Raw genomic sequence first — 19,783 nt, 5'->3', positions numbered from 1 at the left:
AGGAATGCAGCTGCAGGAACACAATCTGCATGCAGGGTGGTTACAGTGTGCACTGACACAGGGTGGGGGCTCCTGCAGGCACCTCTTCTGCAGGCATTTCACTGACTCCCACCTGCAGAAGGGCCTTCTTCAGCCCCATGCTCATTTCAGGTTATTAGCAAACTGGGTTTGAATTCTACTGTAATCAAAATCCACAATATTCACAGATATTTCATGCATGCTCTGAAGCAGCAACATTTCTGTAAGGCTTTGAAGCTTCAATGTATGCCACAGCAAGAAGACATGAAAAAAATTAAGATACCAGACAGCTTTTCCTACAAAGAGATTTACAAATAAGCTCAGTTAATCTCAGGGGTTTTTTTTTGTTCCAAGAGAACAGACTCAAGCTAACAGTTTGTACTGGGAGAAGGTCAGATACCAGTCCAGACCCTGGAGACAGGGCAGTTGTGTTAAAAAATAACATTTAAAGACAAGTTGAATCACAGAATTCTTAGGTTAGAAGAGACCTGGAGGTCATCTGATCCAACTCCCCCTTGTTCTGAGCAACCCAAGTCCAACAGGAAAAATTCAACTCTGTGAATATCCAAAACACATGAAAAAAGTCTTATTTTTGCATTAAGTCTTCTAAAGCAGTAACTGTTAAAATGAACACAGCACAGTGCAACTTCAGTTGAAGTAGATAAAAATATTGAAAAATGAAACCCAGCAGACTCCTGCCATAGTGAATCACTAATGTGCATTTTTAATAGGTGTCTTTAGTTATTTTCACTTACACAAATCAGGATTTTAAAAATGCAAAAGAACTGTCCTGTCCTGTTGTGCTACATGTATGGTAAATAAGTATTTTAAAATGTTTCTTCCAGTGATAAATATGCACTAAAAATATTTCACACAGGTCAGTATTCAAAGATAAACTAAGATATCTGTAGGTTTAAAACCAAACAGCAAGAAAAAACTCAAGCCCAAATATCCTGCAATTCAATTAAAGAGAATTTTTAAAATGCAATATTCCAGATGATAATGATCAGGTTAATATGATGTTAAGTACTTCGGTAATTTTTTTTTAAACTTCTGGGACAGCGAAACCTTAATGTATTTGCTACAGCAAATCAAGCTATTATAAAGAACTACAATTTGAATATAAAAGTGTGCATGAAGAAAAATCACTGCTTTTCAAATCCTAAGGTTAGAAACAACAGATAATTTTCTTTTACAAGAGAAATATGCAGTGGCTGGCTGGGCCAGTAGGTTTTGTAAGTTCTATTTATATATTCAAGTCAAGAATATCTGGATCAACAGCTAAATATAGTGCCTTTAAGAAAGTGGTGTTTTACCTCATCTTGCAAATCTCCATTACTCTTGCAGTTACACAGTTTACTTTCACACACATGCACACACAGAAGATCCTTTAGCAAAATTTCACACCTGCACGCTCCAGAGTGAGTGTGCACAAATTCACAAGGGTGTAGGATAAAGCACTTTAAGACCTACTCTTCTGCAAACACAATTTATAATTCATCCTATTGTGCAACATAACAGGCCATGTTTATATTAACTGATTCTGAAAGCTGTATTGATAAGCCTGTATAGAAACAGCAAACAATGTCCTCCTCTTATCAGCCACTGTATTTAGAAAATACATATTGAGCATGTTTTCCTCCCCTAGTACAGAGAGGTTTTCCTAATGTGGGAGTACAGCTAAGTTCTATTATCTAAATACTTAATTTACAAGTGACTCAAAGCTACAGTATTTTTATCTCTTTATTACTCACTAGATAGAATGGACCCATTAAAATAATGGAAAACATTTATGCAGCTCTTTCTGAGGCTGCAAGTCTCTCCAATTCATCTGTCCTTTTGCCAGATTTTGCAGTGAATGAAGAGCATCACGGATACAACTTCCTTTCCTGTTTTTGTTAAAGGATCAGTATCAGAAGCTAGAAAATACAGAACATTTTAGCACTCCCCTCTCTACTATGTAGGCTTTGCTTCACAGATAAGTCACTCATCCTTCCTTAAGATTTAATTAAGCCACTGTATCTTCCATCCACCCATGTGTAAAAAATTGAGACATACTCAAGTGAAATACCAAGTAAAGGCTATATTCTTGCAACCTCACTCTTCTCTCTTCTACAAGAAGATAGTCAGAATCATTGGAAGTGATGACAGAAAGGGCTCAATTTAAAAAAAAAGTGCTATGTGGAAGAGTAACTGCCCTCTAAACATAGTCCTGTTCAGTGTGAGAGCTCACATGTACAACACTCCAATCGTTAAATAAAGCAAACTGCCAGTCACACATTAAAACATACTTCATAGAGACTATACATTCAAAAAACCTACTAACGAGCAATACTGTACTAAAATGTAAACAACCATTGTGTCACAGAAGCCTGTCAGCTGGGACTGAAGATTCATGAACCCACTTACGAGAAGTTGTTGGCTAAAAGTCTAATATAACTGCTCACCTGAAACAGGCTGAAAAAAAGAAAAGCCTAAGATAGTGTCTAAATTTGAATTTTTTTGTTCTTTAGACATTGATTTGCTTTCATTCTACAACATTAAGCAGGCAATTTCATAACAACTGAGTAAAAAAACAGGCATTACTTTAGCAGAACATGCAGAATGGAGTTTTTCTACTTGGTTCCATTAACTTACAAGCAATTCAAGCCCGATGGAAGCAAGAGCTCTTTTCCAAAGTCAAGTCTGCAATCCTGCCTGATCATCGACATCCTTCAAGGGGTCCTGTCAAGGCATCGAGGCTGCTGTCTGTATCTGAGGCCAATGTTTGCTCTGTTGACATGGATGAAATGTCATTGATAGATGATGACTGGGAAGGACTGGTGTTGCTATTCACTGCTGCATCTGTGCTAAGTAAACCAAACATAATAAAATCTGAGGCATGACAAGACTGCAGGTACAAATAACCCCACTTCTAGGCTCTGCACATCACCTTCCCCACAGAAATCCTTTGAAATAAACTAATAAACAGTAGAAAAACAACCACCAAGCTCCTTACCACCCAAAACCCAAGGTGAATATGAAGAGTTTGTCTTCAAGAAGAAAAAAACCACAATATATAATGTCAATAGTGACCTGAGTATCAAGAAATCTAATAGATACAGTTAATAAAAGACAGCACAATATTCCAGTGACCGAACCAAAAGAACATCAAGGAGTCAATATTCAATACTTCGCACTGTTAACTATTTTAAACCAAGGAGAACTTACAATATTTAACCCTGGATGGAAAGGACTCATTCCTGCAGAGCCACAGAATAAGCATCAAAGCTGCAACAGCTGATAAAACCTGGTGCAAATTATTTCATTTGATGACTGAGCCCATTGGGGAGAAAGCAGCTCAGGGTGTTGCACACCTAAAACTTCTCAGGTTTTCCTCCAGCTTGCTTCCTAACAATGAAAAGCTGCACATGGACTTCCAGAGGCTGATCAGAACCAAGAGCCTTGCACACCAAAACTTTTGCCTACCTGGATTATTGAGCAGGATTTCTTCACTCACTGGTGCAACAGCACTATGGGTCACACTTACAGGACAACTACTGAAACAATGACTAACCTGAGGGCTGATCTTTTACCACACCATTCTTGCTCCTTTCTTCCCAATCCATTACTTCTTTGTATATTAATTCTTAAGAGAAAAGGGTGGGAGGAAGGAGAGAAGAGACAAAAAAAACACTAAGATTTGTATACCATTTACATTTGTGTAAAGGTACAGTGACATGGTTACAGGTCATAGCAACTTTATAGGTTTGGGGTTGGGTTTTTTGCTTTTTTTGGTGGTTTTTTTGTTGTGGTTTTTTTTTTTAATGCCTATAACAACAGAGAATTTTACATGTTTTCTTTATGCGTAACAGAAAGACACTCAGCATGTACCAAAATCAATATATTTTTAAAATAAAATAGTCTCCACCCCAAAACTTTACATATACCTGCAATACTATAATATTAACTGCAATTAAAAAAAGATCAGATTTGGATTAAAAACACACATGCATAATCCTTGTGGAAATTTCACTTTGCTAACAAAGCCATACATGAACATCTTAACTGTTAAAGAAAAATTCCCACAGATACATTGAGGAAAGCCTCAACATTCTGACATAGATTAAACAACCAAAATATTTCATGAAAACCACCATTTACTAATCAAGGATGACTTAGGATACAGGCATCTCAACAACAACAAAAAATGAAGAGAGCTGTGGCTTTAAAGAAGTATCCATTACTGTTTCATACATCTCTAGTATGGCCACTTCTAGGGCAAAAGGATTACTGATACTGCAGAGCATCAAGTACACTTTGAGTTATACATATTTACTCCAAGTAGAACAGTTTTTCATTATTAATTTATTTTCATATTGGCACAAGCAGTCCTGTGTAACTGGAATAGTGGGTTCCAGTCAGCTCCACAATCCAGCACGTATCCTGCCAGCCACACATTAATAATAAAAGTTAGTACAATAAATGTCATCTGTCATGCTCAATTTTTACCTTTCCATTCTTCAATGGCATGTTCTCTTTCTTCCAATTGTGCATCATAGATTTGGGGTGGGGGCTGCAAAGAAAAAAAATCCATAGTTTATCTACTACATTAGGTTAACAGAACCAATCACAACTAAAAAGACTTGAAAATGACTATTTTTTTAGCATTTTGTTACCTTTACCTTTGGCAATCTATTTCCTGTACCTCAAATAAAATCCATTTTACAACTCCAGAGTCTGCTTTTAAATCCTACCTCCCACTGCAAGGCTGTTTAAAAGCATGACTTAAATTAAACTAATCATAAGGCCTTATGGGGCCTTAGATAAAGTCCCCTTTTAAAAAAGCCCTAGAGATTACCACCACAGAGGCAGCTCTTTCCATAAAATAAAGGGAACCACCACCAATAACTACATTCAAAACTATTAACAACTTCACTCCAGCACCTTTTCTTCAGGAAATTCTGTCTTTAAAGCTGACCTGAAGACTTGATCTAAGACTTTTGCTAGCTGAAGAATAAGTTCCAAGCATGCTCCTGACTAAAACTTAATGTACTCTTTAAAAAAGTTATTTAACTCATAACTTAAAATTTATTTTAAATGCAAACTTACAGCTTCTGCTACAGCAGGATCATACCAGACAGTAATATAAGGATGGCGTAAGGCTTCATCTACAGAAATTCTCTTGTCTGGATCTACTACAAGCATTTTTGATAATAAATCTCTAGCTTGACTGGCTAGAAAGTAAAAATGAAAAGAACACAGGTGTGAGAGAGCTGTGCAGGTTAATGCCTGACACAGAAAACAAATACTGGGAATAGATGACACACTGCAGCAGATTTTTTAAGCCTTTCAACAAGTTACACTGGTTGGTGTGACATGAGAACACTTCACTTTTAACCCCACAGGGTTAGAGAAGTCTCACTTCACCCCCATTTTAAACCAGCTGTGAAGTACCAAAGCCCCACAATCTTATACTCTAAAAGGTATTTTGCTATTAGTCAAAACATAAACCCTGCAGCTGCCACCAAGCAACCTCAATTTTGAACATTTCTGTTGTCACATGGATCACAGTTGATTTGACACTAATTTCTGAACATAAGACACACCAAACATTATTAATAAACTTTAAAAAATACACTTAGGTAGAGTAACAACCTGAATTCTCCAATCTCAAAGCAACAGACATTGTTCAATGCAAGAGAATGAAACAGAATTCTAGGAACAGGAAAATAGTTCTGCATTTAATGACTACTACTAAGATTCCAGGACATGTCATAAATTAAAAAAAACAGACATGCAACTTCTAACATGGACATGCACAGCATTAAACATTTTATATTAGGGTTTTTTTTAATCAAGTGTATTGCAGACATTTAAAATTAACTTTTTTTAAAAAAATATAAAAAACTCGCCTTACTTTTTAACTTGTCACGATCTGATTCTGATGGGAATATCCAGTCTGGGAAGAGCTCTTCAAATTTAATACCTGGATATTTTGGCCTGTTTTCTACATAATTCCTCACTGTAGGCTGCAGTTTCTTCATGAAGTCTGCGGATGGTGTTCCTAGTTGTTCAATAACTTTATTCCACTGATCAATATCTGCACCATATCTTTAGGAAAATCAGCTGGAGAATTTGAAGTCTGCACTACACAAAAATATCACTTACAGAAAAGTTAACGAAAACTTGGACAAAGGACACAAATACAAACTTCATTCTAGCAACAACAGTATCCTGAGCTGCCATGCAAAAAGCTAGGCTGACATAAAAATAATCCTCAGACTTTGTAACCTTAAGGCCAGGCTAGAAGTGCTGCACAGCACATGATGCTTAAATATCTTCTGCCAGTTATTATTTCTTGGCCAGTATTGAAAACAATACTTGATGCCAACTCCAAAAGAAGCTTTATTTAGCAACTGCCAAACAATGGAAAAGGCTGCTCTTGAATCTTCAGGATTACATTATACCCACCATCTACACTGAAGATTCTTGAAGGTAAGGCAAAAATACATGTAAAAACCTAAAGAACAAACACATCCCATTCAAAGTAAGGAATTCTGTGCCTTTCTCCTAAGGAAAATATGCTTTGGGTTGCAGGGGTTTTTAGGAGAATTGGTTGGACAGCTGAGGTTTTCTGTTATTGTTTTGGGGGGTTGGTGTGTTGGTTTTTTTTTATTTCCAACTTTAGGGAAGGTTCAAAGGCTTTCTCAACAAGGTGTCCAGATTCCCGTAGGTTTTTAACAGGTGAGGTTTTTTTAAGTGCATTAACTGTGGTAACAATCCAAGACTACTCTGTTCTTAAAATCTGAATTGAAATATTTTATGGGAATTGTGTTTACAAGCAACAAGTTGAAATTGTACCTATTTCTTTTGGACTGTCCCTTCTCCCTCTTTCAAGTGAAGGCATCTCCCCTAGACATGGTGACACCCATTAGAGAGATACCAGAGGCTGCTCTGAACCAGCCTAGGTGGGACAACAAAGCTCATTTATCACCCTGAGAAGACACTGCATTAGTATGACTGATATAAAATTTGCTCAGATCTGCACTTTATAGTCTTTCTGATAAAAATAAGGTGCAATTCCAGCAGAGCCAAACCATCAACCTTGCAAACATTCATAGCTAAATCCATAACCTAGCAATTCCACTTATCCATTCTCACAGACAGATTTTGTAACAGAACAACAAATTTGCTGCACTTTGAATTAAGATGCATTTTAAAAACACTGAGGTGTTTTTATTTCAGTTAGTGGGCCAAGAATACAACTAGGAATATATGCACAGTCATTGCTTCATACTAAGACTTTAGGCTTCTAGCACAAAGATTGAAAATTGTATTTGCTTACTGAATATATTCCAATGGAAAAACTATATTAAAATCAAAATTAAGAAGTCAATATTGTTAACTCTCATGCTGAAACAAAGCACATACAAATACATTTTGAACATACATCAGGAAATTTTGTCCCAAGCTGAAGAATTGATTTCTGTGAGATCTCCACCAATCTAGATTCAAGAAGATGCTTTTTCTTTGAGTAACAGCAGTCTGGTTAGTCAGCTAATCAAATCAGAGTCCAGTTTACTGTGACCTCAGAGCACTGGGGAGAGGGCAGAAAAAACTTAATGACTTAGCCCACATGAGTAATAAGAACTGGAAAAAAATAATTTAAAAAACCAAAACATTAAAAAAATATCCCTGCTATAGTGTTGGGCTTGAAATAAGCTAAACCTGTTATCAGGAATGAAACAGGGAGAAAATCTTAATTTCATTGTAAAGCATGCAGAGTGTGCAATGTGAACAAACCTCCAGGCAAAACTACCCTTCCTGTTCTGGTCACCTCAAGGTCAAAAGTCACCAGAACAGTTTAGTCCATGCCCAGTATGCTGGCCTATTTTTTGGGACTCTGGAATAAGTGAAGTTGAAAACAGTCCTTATTATAATCACAATAAAGCATGAATTTTCCTAAGAAAGAATGAACACACCCTCAGGCTTTTTGCATCAGTTGGGCAGTTTGTTTCCTTCACCACCTGGGCAGAAAGAGCAGTAAGAACACCCTGGTCCTGCTAGGCTTTCCCTTCTTTCATTATCAGCTACCTACAGTGCCCAGTTTTTCTACATTTCCCATTTCCACTGCAACAGCAACTGCCAGTAACTCTGGCCAGTAACTGCAGGACCTTGTTCATCCCCCATAGCACCCATCAGAAGCAGAGTCAGGGCATCCACCACCTGCCAAGGCAGAGCATCTCAGTCCAGCCAGACTGCTCCAAGGATCCCAGTAATCCTTGCTCACCATACAAGGAAATAAACTATGGAGTATAGGAATTGGCTTTCTGAAATATAGACAAGGGCACACATTAGGCAACATGCTGAACTTGGTTACCTGCTTTAAATCCCCAAATACGAAAACATTTTAATATTAAAGTTAAAAAAAGCCCAAAGAACCCAACACAAAAAACCCTCAAAATAAACCTACAAAAAGATGGGAAGCTTCATGGCCCAGCACATCAGCAGCCCCCTCAAACCACACTCTCAAATCAATCCTGCAGGTAAAGAAAAGCAACAATCTCACTGAAGGCGTTATGCAGCCAAGAAAACTTTCCACAAACAGTTATCAGGATTTCACATTAAAGAGAACTACAGTTCTTGCAAGAGGAAAAAAACCCTGTAAAGTCGTGCACTTTGGTAAAATACCAGGGGAGGAGACTCCTTGAAATGTAAGACTGGTGGAGCTTCAGTGACCTCCAGAGAGCCACAAGTGATAACTTGCATCATCAACAAGTATAGACAAAATTTCCTTCATTAATTCATGATTAACTCAAAACAGCCCATGCTAACATGCAGGTGAAAGACACATAACATCCATGAAGAATTGTGTTAGGTTGGTCTGAAGGCTTCAAAAGGTCAAACAATAAGTATAGAAAGGAAGAAAGGTGGAAAACAAAAAGACTTATTTAACAATCATCTGTAGTACTAAATAATGCATGATCAACTGCTGAAGATTAGTGTCATGAAATTTAGCATTAAAACTGAAAGTCCTCCTCTATAAGATACCCAGGAATCTGTGAACATGTACTTGACGCTTCTAGTGGTGGACTCAGCTTTCCCTTGGTGACAAGCAAAAATATTACACTTTCTTCAAGTGTATTTTCTTCTTGGATCACAAGTAGCTGTAGCTTCTTATCACCTACAGCCACAAAAGGCAATTGCGGTTTAATTACGTTGCCTGGATCCTATCTACTTACTGTTCAGTTTTGAATGCCTAGTCCTACAATACTACTACTTTATGTTATTTATAAAGGATTAAATTGGGTTTGCTCCAATTTTTATAATTAGAACTTGATAATGAGTCAAATGTTTTAGATTTTATTTCTATATATTCTATTATTTCTATATATTTCTATATATATTTTGAAATACATCAAAATCTTCCAAGAATATTTACTTTATTAAATGATCATTGATGTTCACTTAATATAAAGACTTGTTAGTGATCCAGTGATGTATTATTGAGATCTCCAATGGCTAAGCCATGCAAACATATGTACAAGGGATTTGTTTTTAATACAGAAAAAATTCCTACAATTTCTACTGCACAAGAAAGCAGAATTTTATCAAGACAAACCTGGGTCAAAAATATTGGAGGGAGGAATGGAGGAATAACACTCTTACAGAAAAAGTAAGCCCAAACCAAAATTTCCATAGAACAAAAAAAAAAACAACCTCCCAAAAGAAAAACTTTTTTTTATAATAAATAATAGCAATAAAAAAATACTTCTCATGCAGTGTGCTTGCAATTAGGACACTGCTATCCAGCAAATGTTAATAAGCACGGAAAAAAAATCTGACTGAAATGCAAAAAGCTGTACAATAGTAAAATGAGTCTATTGTTCAAAATGAATAGTAAGCAAAATCCATGCATAGTAAAAAGTAACTTTGTAGGCTTTTGCTTGTACCACTTATCTACAAAGAACAAGAGCAAGAAAATACATTTACTGCTTTTATTTTTTAAACCTAGCAGTATCCTTTTTTAAGGTATACAAACTAAAGCTCTTAATGTAAATTCTATGGATTCAATCAGTACAAATTACATTAGATATGGTCTACTAAGAAAATAAAAGGGAAAGGTCAACAATTTGGTTAATGACACTAATTTCAAATAGTACAGTAGATCTATTCAATCATAATATTGAAAATATTGTTTAAGCTTTTATACTTATACAGGTCAAAATAATTGTGTTTCTGTTGGAAGTGGGATGGGATTCAAGGATGACTAGGGAAGGATACGATCAGTGCCTTGGAATATCACACAACCTTTCACCAATTCTCCCATGATGCACCCAACTGACCAGATATCAACTGAAAGTAAAAATGAAATGATCAAATTATGAAGTATCATGAACAAAAGTGAGGAAAAACAAACAAAAACATCTATCACCTACAATAAAACACAACAAGGTGGAAAACCAAACTGCTAGCATGGATTTTCAATCATATCAACACCAACTGACTGTTGCTAAATTCTGTTATTAGCCATTTCTGAAATAGAGTCAGTGTTTACATTTCTGAAACAATCATGAAGGATACAATCTCTTCCTGGGAACAGGACTTTATGGAGGACCATTTCTGCCATAATGCACCCAACAGACCAGATATCCACTATCATATGTTAGGTGCAACAAGGACAAAAGATTAAAGAGGTTTTTTTAAATACCACCATGATGCATTTGCTCACTCACACTGTATTCCTACACTCCTGCGGATTATTTGTATTTTTTCCCCATCCAGAACAGCCTCTAAAGCTCTGATCCACATCAGCACTTGCTGTACTTGCACAATAATGAAGGATTTATTTTTTTTTTCCATTATCAGTGGCTCTGCACAGTCCTGTGAGTCCCTTGTTTCACACAGATGAAGTTACAAGGCTACAAAAAGTGTGGTAGCCCCAAGCCTCCTGTGATAAAGCAGAAGTATGTACTGGCATACAAGTCTGGAAGAGGCAGGGTAAAAATCAGCAGGTAAAACCCCCAGTAAGACAAGTCAAGGACAATTTCCTTGCCAGCATTCAATATCTTGTAGCTGTGGTGTTTTTAATAACACAGCCAGCCTCTCTGAGTGTTATGCAGATTTAAGGGAACATAAAATGTGGTTTACAACAGGGATCTGAAAGAGATTTCAATAATCTGAGCTGCAAAAGTGGACAGGCTGTTTAAAGAAGGTACTTCAGAATAAAAGCACATTGATAACATTTTATTGCTTACACAAAAAAACCCTACAACTGTCAATATATCATCCAACGCGTCTCAACTTTTTTTTGTAGGATGAAAAAAAAACGGCAACAAGGCAACACGTGACAATTGCCAGGGGTAAGAGCAGTGTGTGTTAATTAGAGATAAGCACACAGAGCAGAAAACTATTACATTCTTCAAAATTATTCTAGTTTAATGTTTTATTATTTCCAATCCTGTGATTAACACACTTTAACAACAGACATGGCAGGGGGGGAAATCTCTCCACCCCCCTTTTGTAGCTGTTTTTTGAGACAGGTACACTTTACACAAAAGATTTAAATCATTCCTCCAGCAACTTACCATTCTCTTTATATCCCATTCCAAGGATAACTTCTGGTGCTCTGTAATACCGTGTTACTACATATGGAGTCATCATAAAGTTAGTACAGGCTGTTCTTGCCAGTCCAAAATCAAGGATTTTGAGGGTACAATCTGATTTTACTACTATGTTGCTGGGTTTCAAATCCTAACAAGAAATTACTTCAGTTAAGGAAGGATCAATGTACAGAGTAATAACACCCCCTCCCTCTCCACAGTCAACATATGCCACCAATTAACTTGATTAACAACTGCATATTCCTTTTTTTTATTTATTTGCTTATTTATAAAGAAAAGGTAAACACTGCACATCGAAGTACTAAAAAAAATAAGCCATCTGCATTACAGTGATTTGCAAATTTTAGCGGAATTACGATGTGAAAACACAAAGTTACCCAGTGAGTGAGGAGAAAAATTAAATACTTTGGAAGATATGCCTCATGGGAACAGACATTAGTGGACCCAAAGGAATACAGAGTTAGGGAAAACTAGAATAATTGGGATTTATTCACAAAGTATCACAAGTAAACAAACTGCACATGTACTAGTACATTTAATTCTGCTTGTGTTTGACTTACTTTCAACCACACAAACAAAGTTTTCAGGTAGAAAACCCCCTTTTCTTAGAGGAGATGGGGACATGCAAATAGTCCACATGGGTTTGCATGTTTTAGGAAGGAAATAAGTCTTCTGCTGAACTCTACTTTGGTCACAGACTCTGAGTATTTTCTAGATGCAATTCCTACTATTCCATTCCTTCTGGATTACCCCAGCTCTGTTCCTTTCCTAGCTTGGTTTCTTTTCAAAACCAAATCTCTCCATTTAATCAAGTTTCCACTCCAGAAAGATCACTTTGTTTTGGTCCCAAACTAACCCAACCTAATGCTCACCACTTCAGCTTCTCCATTCAAATAAACTTCCTGCCTCTAGTTGGAGCAGCAGCAGGTCTGATTGCCCTGCTTACTCCTATGAGCCCAAATTTCTCAGTCAATACTACGTCTCCCCTTGAGTCCAAATCCCAGCCATGTCAGGTGCAGTTCAGTTGGGAGTTCCAGCCTTCCTCACTTCAGTCTCTCACACATCTCACTACCTAATTTTAGCAAAGCCCAGCACCATGACTGTCTGGATACAGACTTCAGTTAACTTCCTTACTAATACCACTGGATTTTCAAGTTAGACTTTTTTCACCAAAATAAGGAAGTAGATCTGTTGTAGTTTATACAGATTCTCAATTAGATTTATTGATTGACCCTGAAGAAAAAAAAGAAAAGCACACTAAACTAGAACTGGATAGAGTTTTCAGCCACCAGGCAAAAAAGAAAGAAATTTAATTTTAAGAAATTTAATTAAGAAATTAAAGGCAAGTGTGTCCAGGAAATAGGGGAAAGAAAGGAACAGAAAACAAAAGAAACTGTCAAACAGACCATGAAATACAAAAATAAACCAATAAAAAGAGCAGCAGAGAGATATATTAGGTCTGCACAGGACTTTGAAATTCTGGGAATTCAAAAACTTTGATCAGTTCAGCACTAATTAAATCCACAGAGCTAACCTGATTTAAGATCTATTTACAATGTAGTCTTTATCTTTGAACTAGAAACAATCTTCAGGTTCAATAATATTCTTATGAAATGAAAATCCCCCTGCCTCCCTCCCATTTCATCAAAACATCGGTGTTCATAAAGAGTATTGTTCATTATCTAATACTACCTACTCTGTGGATGATACCAGCTGAGTGGAGATGTTTGATACCACATAGCATTTGGTAAAGAAGATAAGACATTCTTTCATGATCCAATTCCATATGAATAACCTGGCACAAATTTGCATCCATCAGCTCCATAACCAAGTATCTAAAGCACAAGAAAGAAAGCGTTAAGAAAACTTGAGTCTTACTTTTCATATCAAGTTTAAGCTTAACATGAGATGTTTAATAAAGGTCACCTACTTTGCTAACATAAGTGTCAAAGAGCTTCCGATTTAAAAAAAAACCAACAAAACATGAATGACCACAGTTCCAAGATTAAATGACCATCTATTCAGATAGTCTTACTACTAAAAATTAAGTGTTTAACAGTCTATCCCAAGATTAGAATTCCACTAGCTTTATAAACAGTAATAATATAAACAGAAGAACAAATCTGAGTTTGTGCAGCATGAAAAACTAAGACTGACTGAAGTTGATGCAGGAATTTCAGGTGTATCAAAAAAAATTATGCTTCCTTTCATTGTATTTTAGTAAAAAGAAAAAAGCAAATTTAAAAAAGCACAATAAGAACTAAGGAATTAATTTCCAAGTTAAAATATTATCTACTTACCCACCTCAGACACACACTTCCCCATTTACCCAAGAATTTATCCATTCACACACCACAACAGAATATTCACTGGAATCTATAAATACCCCATCAATTAAATCACTAGGAATTCTTTCTTGACTGGCATAGCTTGCATCAAAAATAAATATATTCATTTTTTAATTGAGGCCAAAAATACTGTTGTGCTGATGTAACTGATATGGCAAAAAAAATTATATCAGGTTATCCAGACCAAGTTATTATCCCGAGGTGACCCATTTAGCTAAAGGGCAAAGCACACAAACCAGATGCAAACACCATCAGCAAAGTATGACAGATGAATGACAGCTAAGTAGCCTCTTTTTTATTATTTCCCACTTCCATCTCATGCATGTAGTGAAACAACTTTCTTGGTATTTCTGCAATAACTCTAGAAATAGAGAGTAATTATGGGCTAAATTCAGCTTTTAGCTACCCTCTGTTGGATAGTGGAAATAGAGCTACAGGGCTTAGGCCAGTATTTGTAAGGAAAATGAAAGCAAAAATCTAGTACTTACACATCTTGAAATTCTTCTAGTGACTTCTGTGGTGTAAATACATTTAATAAACTAATTATCTATAAAATAAAAACAAACATTAGAAGGAACTGCCACTTGAATTCACATGAAAATCCACTACTGCAGAAGCTACTACTGAAAATCAAATGCACACTATTACTACATACAATGTGAATGTTACTTGGCTTCACATAATTCACATGCTGAAAACCTGCCAATTCACAAACAGTTCAAAACTGCAGCACGTATGTCAGTGGAACCACAACAGAACAAACCCACTTGTTTTCTCTTTAAAGTCATGGGACATTTTATTTCCCTCCTCAGTGCCTGAAATGTATCCCATTTTTTCTCCATAAATATGAATCTCTACTTTTAAGTCACGTTTTGCAGTGAACTTCAGCCAAGGCTGCCCAACAACATGTACACAGAGATGCCCCACACCACCCCATTAAACTTAGATTATGATGTATCATTTCCAGACCTGCTAAAATTACTCTGCTGCCATCCTTAATAAAAACTTTGCTTTTATTCTGTTACCTTCCAACTTCACCAAAAGCTGACTTGAAAATCAATCTTAAAAGGCTGACTGACCCCAGGAAGTTTCTAGTTCATGTCAGTATCAGAATGTAAGTCACATAAGCTTTATTTCTTGTACTTGAAGGTTTAAAGCTTTTAGAATATATTTGTATTGTTGATAGTGTTTCACTTCTGCTTACCAATAAATTGTTAAACAAAGCTGCACCCCTGCAAAACCCCACGTGCTAAACACTGTATTTAATAAAAATCTCATTTAAGCTCAGGAGATTTAACTAAAGCACCACTCCAAGAGCCAAACCCACAAACAAACCCACTGCCAAGCAGGCTCTGCTGCAGTATGACTTAAAGGGGAAAAAGCAATACAGCAAGGCCAGCTCTATAAAGCTGACACTGATGGCAAACCTATATCAACAAGGCAGCAAAGACCTTCTGGCACTTCATACTCCAGACCTCTCACCCAAGAACTTAACCATCCGCCGTGGAGACCTGCATCACCTATAGAGAAACCTTCCCATCTCTCATTATTTTTCCATTAATTTGGAAACAGCAAATAAGAGACCAAATCCCGAGCTGTTTTGACAATTTACAGTAATGAGGGAGAGAAATATAAAGCCAGACTTACATTTTTGTGATTGACACATTTTAAAAGCACAAGCTCTCTGTAAGCCCTTTTGGCGTGGGTTTGATTCTGAAAAGGACGACTCAGCTTCTTCACAGCAACATTTATTCCAAGGACTGTATCAAATGCAGCACTAGAAGGTTTCAAAGATAAGTAAGTTAAGTTGAAGTCTGTTTGAGGGAGAGGAGAGGGGCAAAAGGGAGACAGGAATGAGGAAAGAAAACAAGATTTGAGACAAAGTACAACCACTGAGCTATTATATTAACTACATTTCATTTCAAAACCAAACACCCTTTAAAATCTACACATTCTTTAATAAATATAAATAGGTTAAACAGAAGCCACTGGCACTCAACAGAATTCCTCCTGCCCTCCTTTCTGTGTTAAGACCAAATCTGTTGACTCAAGACTCACATTCAAAATTGCAGGATCTAAAAATATTTCAAGCTTATTTGAAATCAAGAAGCATTCAATTGCCTAACTGTATATCTGGGATATTTTTGGACACTGTTGCTGGTTGACAATCCTTTAGGATTTGCAATAAAAATTTCTCTTTGCTAAAGAAGAATCACAACCATGTCTCTGTGATCCATTCTGCAGGCATCAGTACTCACCTGTATGCAGGTAGTTTACAATTATAAACAACTGTAGTGCCTAGCAGAAAGTTACATTCATCTTCTGGTTTTAGAAAAAAAATAACATCCATAGAATTGAGAAATATGGAAAACTCAGATTTCAAAGGCAATACAAGAATTTAAATGACCACTAATGAACATGACCTCTGATTTTATCTTGATTTTCAGTTGTGCTTGCTTCTTCCCTGTGCAGTTCAAGGTGCAGGTGTCAACTTGCCTTAACAGCTCTAAAAAGCTGAAGTTCAATTATCTAGGTATCCAAGATGAAAGTGGAAAAATGCGTCATTAACACAGACAATTTGGCAAAATATATGTGAATTCATACCACAAAATACTCTAGAACATCACTCTCTAAGCAGTTCCAGTTTTAAATAGATTCCACATTATTTTCATGTAATGTTATTTTCATAGTGTAGAAGACAATTCTTATTTTCTTATCTTTTCCAAGCACATTTAAGCTCCTTCCCTACCTCATCAAGATATGTATAATATGACTTAAAAGGACCATCATACGATAGTACTCCTGAAAAAAAAATCCATCTCCTCTGTGATAACAATACTGAAGTTATTATATTAAGTTTATCAACAGCAAACCACTGCTTTTCCTACCAGAAGAAGTGATGTCACCACAAAACACCAGAAACCCACAAGATGTTGTGCTGTGGAGGCATGTCCCAAATCTGAATCCATGAGCCACTTGCACTAAAAGCTTGCTAGCATTTCTTTCAACTTAGTTCTGTGCAATACATCACTCATTATTCAATGATTTGATCACTTTCAGATTTAAAGCCTTTATGTCTGTGCCAAACAATACACAAAATGGGAGGAAGGCAACTGGAGTAAGACAATTGGAGAAATTATTTTCCTTCCAGATATGAAAGCACTGATGCTTCAGTAGTCACGTCACCAAAATGTTTTATGTAAATTAAAAAGTTTGGCAGATGTTAATGACTAACTACACCTGGGAACTAGTATAACATCAATAACCAACAGGGTCTGCAGGAAGTAGCTGTGCAAGTCAATCCCAGGTTGGCACTGAACAAAGGAACAAATGTAGAGGAAGTGTCCCTTTGTTATTTAACAAATCAGGCTCAGCCTGAGCATGTATGAGGAACTCCACCTGAACCTCTTATTTTGCTCATCTACATGGGAGTGACTGAGGTCAACAAACAAACCCTGAAGCTGTCTGTTACCTACACAATCCAAGGGGAAGAATTAAAAACAGTCTGGTAGAAGAAAACAAACAATTGGTTAAATACTGTGTGAGCATGCACGTATTTAATTTACCAAGAAAAAAAGGGCAGAAGATAACCTGTATTGCTACCACAACCATAGTCCTAAATATCATGTAATTTTACAGAAGTAAACAAAATATAGTTGCTGCTGATAAGTTTCTTTCCCCATCCCTGCTCATTTGAATTCAAGAGATTTTCTCATCATGGCAACTGTTTCAGGCACAGATTTTTAAAAAGCAGATTTGCCAGAGTCCACCCAGTCATCACCTTGGCTACTAACAGAATGTCTAGAACTTATTTCAGCATTTGATATAATGGAAGCACCTCAATGTCTACCCCACCATATGATGAAATTGGAATCGCTGTTATAGTGAGTTGTAGTAGACTCTTCACTGCACTTGTAATTGTTCTGCCTCTTGAGCAAATATTTAATATTAACATGAAGAAATTATTAACAAAACATTATGACCCAAAATACAGGAAATCACAAATAATTTCTGTAGACAAAAAACCTTTGTTTTGAACTGCAATGTGCTACTTCTGTGGACACTTGCTCTGTCAGTTCCATTTTACTTTTCTCTAAACAGGAATTTTCAAGTAGTAACAAACTTATTCCAACTGTTTCTTCAACAGCAAGCATAAGGAAACTTACCAACACAAATATGTGCTAGCTATAAGATCATGGTTTTGCTGCATTGAAGGAGAAAATAAATTTGCTGGGACAGAAAAATTAGATTCACTACAAAATTTAGGAAACTCAAGGACAAGAAAGGAAAAAAGATGTCAGGAAGTTGAAGACAAAAAATTATTTCAAGAGAGTAATTTTGTGTAAGCAGTTAGTCCATCCTAAATATAAGACTTCAAACATGTTAACACTTTGCAACAAAGATGTGCACAAAGTCTGGAAGTGCACCCAATATATAAATACAAAAGGTGTATCTGGTTTCTCTCCTAGCCTGTTTCCAGTGTGAGATAGAAATACCTTCTACATAACAATTGAGTTAAGTTTTCATCTTCCTGAATCTTTCACTTATCACTTTTCCTAAGTAGGCTTTTAAAATATTCATTTTACATTTTAATATCAAAGGAATAAACTAAGCAGAAGCAACACCAACTCCTCAAATCAAGTCGAGAAATCAGATGATCTCTTCTCCCTCCCAGAAGGTTGACCTTAACACAACCCTAACTTCATTTTGAAGCAAATACCTAGTTTAAGTTTAGAAATGCACAGCTTCTATTGAAAGGAAGAACACTTACAATCACCCTAAATTCCTGCAAGCCACCTAGAACAAACATAACTTTAAGAATATTTATACCCGGAAAATAAGCACTATGCTGAACGTTAACAAAAATTAATAACCAAGATCTAGTAAGCCTATCCACTAATCTTTCAGTCCACTAAAGAATGAAATATGGTGTTCTCATTTTGCTTACTTTTCACCTATTAGCAGGGCAATAGGGGTATCTAAACGATTTAAAAATAAGGGCATGTTCTCACAAAAATGCACTCTCTTCCTACATATATTACAAACTATGATTATGAAAAGGCCAAAAATACATGGGCACGTGCTCACAAGAGCCATCACACTTATTCAGCAAAATGTGTAGATTAAGAGAAAGTACAGACTGGATTTAATGCATGAACACATGAATTTTGTTTTGTATTCTTATCTTTTTAAATGTAAATAAAGCAGTTATTACTCACCAAACAATGCCCTGTGCCCCTGATCCTATGGGCTTCAATTGCTGGTACCGTTTTAGTACAGTGAATGTTGAATCTGCAACTTGAACACTGTAAAACTGACTATCACATTTACTGTCACTCATGGTGTAGTGTCATGTAGTTTTCTCTCAAGGATCTGGTGTAGTTTTCAAGATCTTAAAGAAAAAGAAAGAAAACAAATGTTCAATCTCTCACTAATTTCAGGCTGACAAGATGGAAAAAACATCATACATATTTTAATACACAGCCATTTTTCAACAGCATATCATTAAATAAACATTCTTTCAACTTCGTTTATTACCACCGGTAATGAAACGCACTTGCAGACAGACAGCAAAAAATTATAGACTTCAAAGCCTTCAATAAATGCCTATTTCCACTCCAATCTCTAAAACAAAAAGCAGCTAAGTAAACAACTGTAAAAACAATGAAAAACACCCAAATCAAACTCTACTCTGAAGGCTACACCCCAACTTAGAATTACTACTATGTGCTAGGACTGTATTAATTTCTGTATTAAAAAAAAACACACCATAAATTATTTCTTTTAAACACTGATGACACAGATAAAAGT

General features: G+C 36.2%; 1 protein-coding gene across 3 annotated transcripts; it reads right to left on the bottom strand.

Annotated features, from left to right (window-relative positions):
- Positions 1-2,515: 2,515 nt before the first annotated feature.
- MAPK9 (mitogen-activated protein kinase 9) lies at positions 2,516-19,367 on the bottom strand. Of its 3 annotated transcripts, none has more exons than XM_009995188.1 (11): positions 19,192-19,367; positions 15,620-15,749; positions 14,461-14,519; positions 13,321-13,459; positions 11,589-11,754; positions 10,285-10,356; positions 5,918-6,100; positions 5,110-5,234; positions 4,510-4,573; positions 3,575-3,646; positions 2,516-2,867 (listed from the first exon to the last, which is right to left on the bottom strand). In XM_009995188.1, exons 1-11 carry the CDS (start codon positions 19,311-19,313, stop codon positions 2,851-2,853), a joined length of 1,149 nt encoding a protein of 382 aa, XP_009993490.1. In that variant the 5' UTR covers positions 19,314-19,367; the 3' UTR covers positions 2,516-2,850. The 3 variants fall into 3 exon arrangements, with proteins under 3 accessions (XP_009993490.1, XP_009993476.1, XP_009993483.1); XM_009995174.1 differs by having other exon boundaries at positions 2,720-2,862; XM_009995181.1 differs by lacking the exon at positions 10,285-10,356 and adding an exon at positions 10,585-10,656 and having other exon boundaries at positions 2,720-2,862; positions 19,192-19,339.
- Between the last annotated feature and the right edge of the window lie 416 nt (positions 19,368-19,783).

Source organism: Chaetura pelagica, unplaced genomic scaffold (assembly GCF_000747805.2).
Source record: "Chaetura pelagica isolate M959 unplaced genomic scaffold, ChaPel_1.0 scaffold420, whole genome shotgun sequence".
Taxonomy (NCBI): Eukaryota; Metazoa; Chordata; class Aves; order Apodiformes; family Apodidae; genus Chaetura; species Chaetura pelagica.
The sequence above is the reverse complement of the archived record's forward strand: the minus strand, read 5'-3'. Positions and strand labels throughout refer to the sequence as shown.